At 29.3% G+C, this 13,516-nt stretch overlaps 1 protein-coding gene across 9 annotated transcripts in view; it reads right to left on the bottom strand.

The window, feature by feature from the left end:
• The window catches only part of LOC143249114 (DENN domain-containing protein 4B-like), a 52,149-nt gene that overhangs the window by 13,353 nt on the left and 25,280 nt on the right, over positions 1 to 13,516 (bottom strand). For 7 of the 9 annotated variants that reach the window (XM_076498446.1, XM_076498445.1, XM_076498448.1 and 4 more), the window contains 3 exons: positions 7,026 to 7,170; positions 2,209 to 2,302; positions 1,782 to 1,825 (listed from right to left, as the gene is read on the bottom strand). In XM_076498446.1, the coding sequence (XP_076354561.1) occupies positions 1,782 to 1,825; positions 2,209 to 2,302; positions 7,026 to 7,170 (283 nt within the window). The remainder of the gene's footprint in view (positions 1 to 1,781; positions 1,826 to 2,208; positions 2,303 to 7,025; positions 7,171 to 13,516) is intronic. The other 2 variants (XM_076498449.1, XM_076498450.1) reach the window with 2 other exon arrangements.

Genomic DNA, 13,516 nt, shown 5'->3' with positions numbered 1-13,516 from the left:
TAAGATGTTTGTGAATAAAGTTATTATACTGTTTATGCTATATTTATTAGAATAAGAATAAAAATAGATATTCAAAATATACACAAGTACACAAAAATGAAATTTATTTGAAGAAAGTGTCCAGTTTCAACTGTTTCGTTTTTTTTTAATGGGCTTTCTCATGTGGTTCATTTTGCCCCTTCATTTTTGCACACAATTTGATAGCATTAACATAAACTAACACTTGTGATGAATTAAGAATTTCTATTTCCTCACTATCTTTTACATTTTGTTCATCTTCTGAATCTGTCACACTGTTACCATCTTGCAATTCTATTACAGATTTTAAATCAATTTCATCAGTTCCTGTTAAAACATTCTTATCAACATTCACAAAACTTTCCATGTTCACAGCATCATCTGCATCAATCTTCTGAGTTTGGATTTCACTAGAATCATCACAACAAACAACTTCTCCACAATTTCTGCCAGTATCATGAATAAATCCACAGTTTCAAAAGCATTTTATTACTCATTCATCTTTTACGCATTTGACTAAATGGCTTAAAAATGCAATTGCATCTAACACGTCAATTTTCACGGGTATTTCAAATGCTCTCTTACAGTCGTCCATATTTGCAATAATATGCTGAAGCATCAATTTCCTGCATTTCAATTTTATACATCATATAATTTCATTATCTAGTGGTTGTAGAACTGATGTTGTACATGGAGGTAAAAAGACTAAACAAACATTTGAATGTTGAACTTTTGGATGACAAGTTGCATTATCTAGGAAAAGTAGAATATTTCTATTATCTTATTCCATTCTTTTGTTTAACTTGTTCAAAAATTCCTCGAATATAGCACTTGTCATCAACGCCTTATTATTCGCTTCCCGTTCCATAGGAAGTTGATTCTTCCTTAAATTTTTGAAACTGTCCAGATTTTACTTTTACATATTACCCATAGTTTCTCTAGTTTTCCATCAGCAAATATGAACAAATGTACAATCAATCGTTCCTTTGAATAGCGACCTCTGGAATAATGACAGCATAAAAACAGAACATAATATATTTAACCAATACTTACTGTAACAGAATGTCTGAGAATTTATTAATATTTAAAGAAATTATTAATTAAATAAGAAATTAATATTTAATCAAATATATGTTTTCTGCCTTACTCAGGTTCTAATCCTACTTGTTGATAGATGAGGTAGTTGAAAGATAATTTTCCATCCATGTCACACAGGTTCTGCCATATATAGGGCCTTTTATAAGAGAAATCTTAAAGAAAATGCTACAAAACTTTGATATTTCCAGCTTGTACAGGTTTTTGCCCTACACATTTTCTGGCTTACACAGGTTTTACTGTACAAGGACAACCATATACTTACGATAACTACACTTTCAATATAGCTTTAATACTGTACATAGAAACAAGTAGTTCATACTTTCACAGATTGTTTACATGAAAAATGTGAATTCTTGAGAACATACTCAAATGTATCCAAGCATTGAACACACCACTGAGAAAATGGGCAATGAAGTCATATGAAATTAAAAAAATATATCAAAAGATTCTATTGTAAAAATAAATATACCATATCTACAGGGGAGCAAAAGGTTATGAGAAAGACAGAGAATTCTAGTCAAGGGCTTGCCTGTACTAACAAAACAAGTAATTATACATTAATAGGTTTTAAGATTCTTTGGAAAAAGTAAATTTAAAAATAAACTTGAAAATAAATCAGCAATACCAAATAAAGGGAAATACAAGTTCAAAATATCTTCACTTACAGGTTTAAAAACAAAAATCATAGCTCTGCTCAGAATCACATGGTCTATAAAAAGAAATAATGTTTCAAAGATTGAACACCAACTAAGATAAACAATCATTAAAAGGTACTTTGTAGTGATTCCAAGCCTCATTCATTTGTTACTTTTATTAATTCTTATACTATCACTAAAAAAGACTCAAGTACTGTTTTATTACTTTTGTTTTTAAGAAATAAAAAAAATGTTAATACAGCAAAAAAGGCATGTTAAATGAAAATTCTATGACAAATACAAGATGCATAATGAGTGGAAAATATCATATTATAAATTTTCAAAATTTAATGTTACAAATTAAAATGGATATTTTCTTCTTCATCCATTCACACTGAAAACTAGATACTCCATTTCTGTGCCAACTGGATACTAAACTGAATTCAACATAACTCACCAACAATATATGGAAGAGGAGCATTTAGAACATCTGACAATCCCAGTGGACAGAGAGGAATGTACGGACATTGCCAATGAAATGGAAATATTAACTGAAAATAAAACTAATGCATGTAAGCAAACTTAATAATCATATAACTATCAAATTCAGAACACCAATCTATTAAAAATCAAATAAATAAACCATCTTGAAATAATAATCCATGATGATCTTGAAATAAGCAAAATGTAAATTTTGGTCCTCCAATATGGATTTTTTTTTTTTTAAATCACAATTACATCATGGTAAACATTATCTTTAGGGCATAAAATATTTTATTACACTACTACAGAAATAAATAAGTATTAACATTTTTTTTTCATACAATGTTTAAATTCATAACAGAAACCTTCTAATTAGGCAGAAAACTGCTTTAACTACTTTACTAACACTGATTAAATAATAAAATTCAAATCACTTACAACCTTGTATGTTTTATATTAATTAATATATACAGGAACTAAAGAATTATGCTAATGTCCCGTAAAAAGTATCAAAGACCATGTCATCACAATTCATGTATGGCATTCAAACTTTTATTAAATTTATGTCAGTAAGTTTGATACCAAATTGTAGATTGTAATTTAAATTTTTGTATTAAAAACTATTTAATTTCTAAATTTAGAAGTAAATATTAAAACAAAAACAAAAACACCACCACCAAAATATCAATTTTTGTGTGGCAGGCAGTATGTTGAATACATCATTGGTTCAAATTAGATATCTATGATGTCAAAAGGTAAAACCAATATTACCAATGTATAAACTAGCTAGAATATAAAATAAAATCTCTTATCTTTTCTATTTGTTGACATATCACTTATGTACTGAATCAAATTCAGTGACCTCACTAGACTTCTATTTTTAGAAATGCTCCTTACATACACTTACTTCTGTCTATGATGTGTGAATAACCAACCAAAAGCTCAGAATGTCCCCCTAGTAACTTTCTCAGCCATTTAAATATTATGACGTCACCTCATTTTTTAAATACAAAACCTCAAGGTGGTAAAGTTGTCTTTAGTGTGCTCAAAATTTCATATTTTTTAAGATCCAAACATAACTTAGTTACAAAGTACAGTGGAATTCTATGGTATCAATATAATAATTTATTAATTTTGGTTATTTCAAATGTATATATATAAAAAAAAATTGTTTCATAACCTCCATGTGCAAAATTTCACACAGCAACCTACAACAAGCAGCAAACTATTTCAAAATTCACAATAAGAAGAGAATTGTTTGCTTTACTTCTTTATTTACTGTTCTATATTTCAAGAATAAATTTAGCAACTTATTCGTAAAAAATACATATATACACATACATACATACATATTATACACACACACACACACATATACATACATACATATGCAAAATACTAGTCCACTAAAACAAGTCACTTTCTACAACATAAATATCAATTTTGTATTACTGGATACAGTTACACAAGTGCACATGTGCAGCATCATATTAACTTCTTTATTATTAGCCATGCACATCTTGAAAGGTTAATATAATAAAATACATCTATAATAATAGATAAATATATATTATACAATACAATATGATAAAAATTATATAAATCTATCCATGTTTGTGATTTAAATAAGCTACTTAGACTAAACTTTTGTATTTCTGTTTTAACCATTCCAGAATGGAACACCATGAGTTATACTTATTTTCTAATTTTTGGTGGCAATTACAAGATCAGTCAAATTGTCCGAATCCATAGAGAGATTTGCTAGTGAAAATAACAAAAAATAGTTTTTCCTCAAGAAATGTTTCACAGCTATCTGGACATTATAAAAAATTTTCATATGATCTAGGAAAATGTCTGATGCATAAAATTATTTTTTAATCTTAAGAGCAAAAAACAACCTTGAGATTTAATATTTAAAAAAAGATATTTTGCACACAAGAGCATTGTACTGTTTTTTGATAATCTGATATTTTGTGAATATTCACTTACTAATTTAAAAGTAATAGAATGAAAAATATAAAAGCATAAATTGGTTGGAAGATCAGTCCCAGAGATCAAGCCCATGCTGAAAGAGTTAAGTCTCATAACACTATATATGAACACACACACACACACACACATATATATATATATATATATATTTTACTATATTGATCTTCCCCTTCCAGTCCTGCCCACCTAACATTACATAACTTGCATTGACACTGGTGTACATGCACTCGGGTTGCCATCCAGTAATATAAAACTGATCATTAGTCTTTCCTATCTTGGCTGTGTTTTACTGGACTAGTTTTTGTAATATACAGTCATGATTTCAATTATTATATATGTGTATATAGATTATTATTATTTAGAAAATCAATTATTACACTTATTATTCTTAAAATATAAAAAAATAAATCAAGAAGTAAAGCAAACAATTATCTCTTCTCACTATGCCCTTTGTACTCTGTTGTTGCTGGACATACATTGCTAAGCTTTTTAAAATTTTGCACATGAAAGATATCAAATAATTTTTTTAGTTTTTTTAGTTTACACACACAGAGATGAATAACCTAACAATTATAAACAATTAATACCACAGAATTCCACCACAAGTTATTAAGCTTAATAGCTAAGATTTATTTATTTATTTATTACAAAATATAAAACTTTGAGCAGACTAAAGACAACCTACCTCATTTAAATCCTGGAGTGAAAGAATGTGGAAGCCTTTTCAAAGATTAAAATGGCAGGGTAAACCACTCTGGGGACATTCTGAGCTGTTGTTTGGTTATTCACGTCATATATTGATGTAAGTGCATATAGGAGACCATTAAAAAAAAAAAAATGTAAAAAAGAGTTGAATGGAACCACTGTGTTAGATTCAGTACATAAGCCATATCTCCACAAAATAAAAAGATACGAGGTTCTTATTTTATATTGTAGCTTGTTAATATTAGTAATTTCAGTTCCTAATTTGTACATAATTACATACTTAGTATTTTGACATCAAAAGCAACTAATCTGAAAGTGCTGCATCCAACATAAAGCGACTCACTAAAATGTGTATTTGTGTTATTTTAATATTTACTTTTAAATTTAAAAAATTCACATATAAAGTTTGAATTATAATCTACAATTTCATTCTAATGCAATGACACAGCCTTTCATCCCTGACCTATTACTAAAAGGTTAAATTGACACCCTGAAATTTTTAAATACCAAAACTTATACTATTAATCTATGGCAAAAATTGTCCTAATCACAAATCCTCTCAAAAATGTGAGAGGAAAAAAAATCCAATTAAAAGTTTAATATGCATAGAGTGCAAGATAAAATCCTGAAGTAAGATTCTGAAACATAACAGCAAAAGTTACCCTTTGGTTGCAAGAATCAATGCCTCCTATCACATAGATTTTATTCAAAAACAATTTTGGAACATTCTAGTATTTGACTTTCTTTAAACAAAATCAGCATTAGGCGTCTTCTCCAAATTCTAAACACACATATACGCATTCCTTATCAATAAATTAGCTGAGCTGATGAAGGCTCAGACTTGGAACTCTTATAACTGATTGAGTTGTGGGATTTGTTATACCAGTGAATAAATATATTTCATATTACAAATTATACCATCATAAAGTGAAACAAACTAGGTTGTCACTTTGGAAATAAATCAAGAGTCTTACAATTAAAACTATTTTGCTGTAAAAAGAGAGTAGAAAGGAAGATGTTTAGAGAAAATCTAAACTTAGCTTTCTCCCAAAGCTTTTAAGACATAAAACTTTATATAAATTTCTAAATTATTAAGTTAACTAGAGTGATGAGATAAGATATAGCTTGAATCACCATTTCTCAGCTGGTCATATCAATAAATTTATCTGCAATTGTGATATGAGCAAAGGTTTCATTTAACAACTTTCCAGACTTTTCAAAATCTCCATGCAGAGTTCAACTGACTTACCTTTACAAAGCTTTGAGACTTACATCAGTGTATAGTTCATATCATTTAAAATGCAGCTCAACGTAGCTCTTATCATCATGATGGGCACAAAGCAACCGTACTTTTATAGTAGTTCCCTATTAACTTTCTCCCTCAAATTAGCTTCATTATCATATTTCCACTTTAATATTTATTGCTTTTTTTTTAATATTTGTTTCAATAAGCCAGGTTAATGTATTATACAGTGTTAAATGGTCCGTTTGTTTTGAGTTGTTTAGCACAAAGCTACGCAATAGGCTTTCAGTGTTGTGCCTACCACATGTATTGTGTATTGAAACCCAGTTTTTACCATCAGAAGCCTCCAAACATACCACTGGGGCAATACAGCAGGGTGTTACTAAATGGAAAATGTCAAACGGCAAGAACGTAGATAGTTAATTGATTGCTTCAGGCTCAAGATATTACCATGCATTGGGACATCAGCTAATGAGAAAGGTAACATTTAAAATTTTAGTGCCATCAGTAGATTTTAACTTTTGTACTAAAATAAACTTATAGAAAAATAACAAAGGACTCACTAAAACACTCAAATTGAACTAGACTTTCCTATATCAATAACACAGAATACTTTTATGGCATTTAAACAATTTAAACTTATTTTATAACATTAACAAAATGTTTTTTCTCTTTGTATTACCCAAACACATATATACTAAGGCTTTACACTGTTGCATTTCAGTGGAATTAATAAATGTTTCAAGAAATGATACAAGATTAGTACATTTTAAAGTTATTGGATTTAAAATTCTTATTACTTTTAAGAGGTTTCCATCATTAGAAGTTAAAAAAAAAAAAAAAAATCATACCGTAACCATTGCTTCAGCAACACTTGTTAGTACATCTGGACGGAGAGAATGAAATAGGATCTTCTGTTCCATCAACACAAACAGCAAAACAATGAGACAATTATCAGAACCAAGATTTCTCAGCAGCTGGATGAACGAAGCTCCTCTGACAAAACACGAGTAACTTTACTCTAAAATTGCACGAAAAACACTGTTAGGCATAAAAATTTCAAAATGTCATATGTGTACAACTTAATTTGATTAGAATGCAGAATTTATATGTGAAATGCTTTCTTACAGTTGTTTCCATTAGTAACAAAAGAATGTGGCACATCATGTTTAGCATTATAAAAACTTGTGTATTACAAATGTTTATTTTCTCAAGAACTGAAAATTATCCTGTGTATTTTAGTAAGAGTAGAAAAACTGCTTGATGAAAACTAGAATTTTCCTTCAATCAAAATTTAATCTATTATAAAAAAGTTGACAGAAAACTGAAAATTCTAAGCATTCATAGATTCTGATGCTGGAATTACCTAAATAGGCAATAACTTAAACAGATAAAACAAAACAGCTCAAAAATATAACTAACTATACAATTAGTACAACTGCAAAACATTCCCTACATTTAAAATATCCCTTTTTTTCTTTCTTTCTTTTATTATGCAGTACTGTATAAAAATATTAGAAGAAAATATTTTGTCATTCTATCCATTTTATGAGGTTAATTCTCCCATGCCATTTAAAGATTGCAAATTTCAACACTATGATAATGCTTCTACTGAATTAGCAATGGTGAGAATACTCATTCTTTAGAATTTCCACATACTTGTAACAAGAGCATGTCATAAGGGTTCTGCTTGAATGAACATTCTAATGAACATTAGTTTTGAAATAACTCTTTGGTACCCTATTCAGTGTCTTAACAATACAGAAAGAAGCTAGCATATGATACTAGTGCATCATACAAGAAACCAATTTAATGGCACTCCACAAATAAACCCTGATAAAAGCAGTGTTTAACACTATACTAAGTTTTGATGTCATGGCACAGCCCAAAAAGCATAAAGAATTGTGAGTACAGTTCACATGAAAATTTTATGTGATGCTGGTTGGGCTCTGGCAAATTGCTGCAGACTTAATTTTCTCCCAAACACTGTTAAACACACATTAAATTGTGAGACTAAGACAGGTAAATTTGAAAATAGATAAAGAAGAGGCAGAACAACTAAACTCAATTATACTAATGTTAAGTATCATTCTTTATGCAGCCTTTAAGACAAAAGAAGACTGTCATTGATCTCAAACATGTACCAAATAAGAGAAATGTGTCCAGATCTACAGAATCAAAAAACTCAATGAGAATGGAATAGTTGGCCATGTAGAAATTAAAATACCTTTATTCTGAATTTCAAATTTTGGCAAGAGATTGAGATTTGCTCAAAAGCACAAAAAAATATTGGGCTGTTACGATCAGAAAAGGGTATTATGATGGATGAGTCCAAATTTGAAAGCAAATTCAAAGCATAGATTGTATGTCTGGTATAAGAAAGGTGAAAGATCCTTACTTCAATGTTTACCACCTACAATGAAACATAGAAGGGGCAGTATTTCTCTGCTGAGGTGACAGGAGATATTTGCAAAAAAGAAGGAATAATGGACCAGCACAATTACAATCAAATACTAATCCATCATGGTATACTCAGAGGTCTGCAAGATGATGACTCCAAACACTCATCCAACCTATGCAGAAATTAATCAGCTCAGAAAGAAATTGCCCGAGTCATTCAAATGATAAAATGGCCCCAACAGAGTCCTGGTTTCAACTTAATTGAGCAGATCTGGGATTTCATTAATCAAAAACTTGACAAATCAAAAGTCATTTCCAAAGAAACTTTATAAGAGTATTAGAGACATTTGGAGTAAAATCCCAAAGGATATTTTGTTTTAACATGTTACAACAATGCCTGAAAGGCTGTCTACAGTTATTAAAGCAAAAGGGGGATACACAAAATATTAACTGTTTGCTGAACTGTATCACTTTCACCAAATTTCTGTTGTACAAAATATGAATATTAATAAAGTTATGTTTCATTTGTAAATTACCTTCATTATTCTTTGAATGTAGCCTGAAATTTAATTTTAACTTTGTCCTAACACTTTAGCCTAGTACTATACTTCCTAAATGAGCATCATTACTACAGATGGCCAGTTAGAGAGAGCTGGGGTAAACTATTCACTTCCCTTCTCTGTATTGTAGAAATACTTCTCATTTGATCAGGAAGTATATGGAATAAAAATATTCCAAAACATTGTAATTAGAAATTCTTAAGTACTTCTAAAAGCTATTCTGCTATGCTACAAGTAAGATAGTAGCCCAACAGACTACAAGATATTTTTTTAAGCAGCAAGCACAAAAAATATTGTAAAAGAAAAATATTTTTAAGTTTGTTACAATTTGTAAAAAATGCAAAAACACTGTTAAAATCTAATAACTAAAATACTGATACTCATATGTGGTTAATGAATGGTACAGTTAAGGGATGGAAAAAAGAGCAAGGCATGAAAACCTAACTCAGGGTTTTGTAACTCAACACATTGAAATAAATGTAAAAAAAAAACATTTGAACAAGTCAAGAAACTAATGTTGCTAAAAGTAATAAAAAAGACCAGTGCTACAACTGTTTGCAAATGTTTTAGAAACTGTTAAAACACAGAAATTTTAAAGTAAAAGCACAGAAAGCAAAAATATCTAACATGAGTGATATAGTTAAGTTGCTAAAATCACAATTCAAATATTCAAAAGTTTTGGCTGTTCAGCAGTTACAGAAAACTAATATTTTCAAAGATGAGAAAGGAAGGAAATTTGCAACAAATTACAACACAGAATTTTGTCAATGGAGACGTAACAAGACAATAGATTTAACAGATATCATGTGCAATTCAGTACTTTGTTTTTCAATGCAGTATGTTTGGCACACCCAACTTTTCATTGCTGTCATATAGACCAAAGCACTGGAAAAAAATCTGTTTCACTTTTAAGATTACGTGAAAAGTCAGCATACTATCCACATGGAAACATTTCAAAAGTGGAAATAAATATCGAAAGTAAACCAATTGATACAAAAAATTTGTGTGAATAAATGAATGGGAACACTAGCAAGTTATATTTGAAGACTTGTTGCTTTGATCACTCTTTGCAGAAAACACAAAAAGCTATTCAAAACTGGAATTAAAAGTCTTTTTAATATTTTCCAATGTACCATCTCTGTCAGGATCCATAGAAGGTAAAACTGAAAAGGGGGAGAGAAAAAGTCTAGGATGACAAAATACTCACCTTTGGACCTGATAAAATTCAGCAAGTTTGTAAATTTCAGCATTTGTAAAAACAACGATTACTTACGTAAATGTTCAATTTTGCAATTTATATTAAAGATATAGTGTTGTACAAATATTAAACAGAAAATAGGATAATAACATAGTAAAAAACAGCTCCCAAACATTTTCAAACAAAAAAATGTCATTTAGTCTTTGAATTTAGTTCTCAATTTATCTTTTTTATAGCTTACTGCTATCATAATATGTAATAAATATCGAAAATCATTATTTAATATAATACCCCAAAGCAGCAGAAACTCAAGTATCATTAACAAAACAAATTCTTGAGAAAGCCTGAAAAGTTCCTGAATTTCTACAAAAATAAGAAGCTACATTTTTTTAGAAGCTGTTTTATACACAATATACTACAATTTTTGTTTTTCGGATCTGATACAAAGCTACTTAAGGTCAACCTGTGCTAACTGTGCTTAATTTAGCAGTAATAGACTATAGAGAAGACAGCTAGCCAACACTGCCAACTGCTTTGGTTACTCTTTTACCAATGACTACTGGGATTGATCTTCACATTATAAACACCTCTATGTATGAAAGTATAAGCATGTTCAATGACAAGAATTCAAACTCATAAACAGTAGATTGTGAGTCAAGTGCCTTAACTACCATGGCACGTCAACCATACATTGTGAACTCAGTCTGTAATAATGTTGTGTTATACACTTATTACTTCAATATTTTTAATGATTAAAGGAGATCTTTTAATATTATGAAAAACAGGTCTATGTAAAATCTCAAAGCTGGTACAATACAAAAATGCCAGACTGACTTAAAGTTAGTTAACCCTCTTGCTATGGATATTCCTTTCTGTTTGTGCCTTAAGGGTTTCCTGAGTTACATTCATAATTTAAACTACTTTCTTGCTAAGGTATACGAATAAGCTTATTATAAAAACATAGCTAATATTCCAATTTTAATATCAGAAAAGCTTTAAATTCTTAATGTTACAAAGACAACTTAAAAAAAAAACACCTCAATCTCCCTTAGTATGAGAATTGTGATGCACACTCCAAGTATCTCTTTTTCTCTTCACACCTCCAAGAAGCACAAAATTTGACATAAATTACTCAATATAATGTTGTAATTACTCAGGCAAAGCATAACTTTTATAGCCTTCAATTAGAAACTCTTATCCCATTTGCCACACTGATCGGTCACATCTTTTCTTTCAAAAGTTACAAATAGCTCTTTCTGCTGTTTAATATGATATTATTTTTAATCAATAGAAATCCAAAGTTTTAATCTATCAAAAGACATATAATACATTGTTTTCAGTACACAGATATGTCTATTTCACTTCAACTTCAAACCTTGTTTCCATGGTAAATGCATTTACAAGCCTAACTGAATTTTTAATGACATCTGTTGCACAGCTAGAATGCCAGAAAAACTGATAGTTATACGACATTGTCTGCTTTTCCATTTTATTTTTGGTGTTATATGGTACATTAATTAATTAAATAAAAAATAATTTAGAGTAGTAGGAACATTAGCATAAATAAAAAGTAAAATTAAGTTTCATCAACAGTCAACAACAAAAAAAAGATCCAAGTAAGTACTATATTCAGTCTTTTTCACATATATTATTCATTATTATAAAGGTAACATAACATGTAAAAAACTGGAAAGTTTTTAGATATGGTTAAATTAAGTAAGATTAAGAACAATAATAATTTTTATGAGGTACACTTACAAGCAATTCAAGTAGCTCATGCATAATATAATTCAAAAGGGAAATACAAGCTCCACATTTGCCAACTGATTACAAATTGTTTAGCAGCAATATTAGTTAGACACCATTCAAAAAGCAACAAGACAATAAGCTTTTAGAATAAATGGATGTATACTATTTCACAAGTTAAAAGCTATTTAGGATAAAGGAAGATAGTTTCATGTTAAAATTTGAAATCATGCTACAATAAAACCTGTCGGAGCCAGAAACTGCATAGGGCAGAAACCTGTACAACCTAAAAATATCAAAATTTTGCAGCATTATCTTACAGACCTCTACATGGCAGAACATGCATAACGTGGACAGAAAACTATCTTTCACCTACCTCATCTATCAACTAGCAGAATTAGAACCAAAGTAAGGCAGGAAAAATGTTTTAATTAAATATTAATAAATTCTGACATTTTGTTACAGTAAGTATTGGTTAAATATATTCTGTTCTTTTTTTATGCTGTCATTATTCCGGAAGTTGTTATTTAAAAGAACGATTGACTGTACTTTCGGTCACATTTGCTCATGGATAACTAGAGAAACCATGGGTAAAAGGTAAAAAAGTGAAAATCTACACTGTTTCAAAAATTTAAGCCAAAATATTTCACTCAGTTGCATGTGATTCTGCCTTAAACAGGGTTTACTGTATAAAGAAACAAAGGGTAAATTGGATTTATTCCACATTTTGTTTGGTGATTAGAATTAATTGCCCAAATTAATCAACCTCATAGTGATCTGGAGTAGAGAAAGTAGCAGATAAAATATAGTCTTACTGAAAAAAAAAAAGTTTGAAATGTATTTAGGAGGTTTTAGATATTATTCTCATGAAGAAAAGCATTTTTAGCTATAACATAAAAATCACTTTGTATTGGTAGTAAGCAACACTAATTCTATATATTCATGGAGAAATATTTAGTGAAAAAATTCAGGATGTTATTGTTGTTTACAAATAGCTCTTACTGAAAGCTTGCAATGTTTCATGAAGATATATTAGAAGTTATAGCATGAAAATTCGAAATGTAAATTTGGAGTGATTTTACGCTGGGTCAAAATGACCAAGCCAGCAGCAAAAGTGTTTACCCCAATAGACCCAGCTATCAACATATTTTGTTCCAAAAATGAAACTAGCAGATGAAATTAAAATTTGGCAAGAATGTTCTTAAACATTTGTAGATTCAAAATTATTTAATTTTGATTCATTCTACTATTTCTAATAAAAAATTCATAACCTAATATTGTTATTTGCACTCACATTTTGACTATAAAAAAGATTATTTATTACCCTACAGTTCCCACATTTTATTTGCATATCTAGAACCTACTAAATGAATATCAAAAAGTTTAAGGTAAATATTTAAAATTTATTTTCCATTTTCTCTCTTATGTCAGTAACTAT

The sequence above is a fragment of the Tachypleus tridentatus genome, chromosome 4, assembly GCF_004210375.1.
Source record: "Tachypleus tridentatus isolate NWPU-2018 chromosome 4, ASM421037v1, whole genome shotgun sequence".
Taxonomy (NCBI): Eukaryota; Metazoa; Arthropoda; class Merostomata; order Xiphosura; family Limulidae; genus Tachypleus; species Tachypleus tridentatus.
Note: the sequence above shows the minus strand (reverse complement) of the source record. Positions and strands in the feature narration are given on the sequence as shown.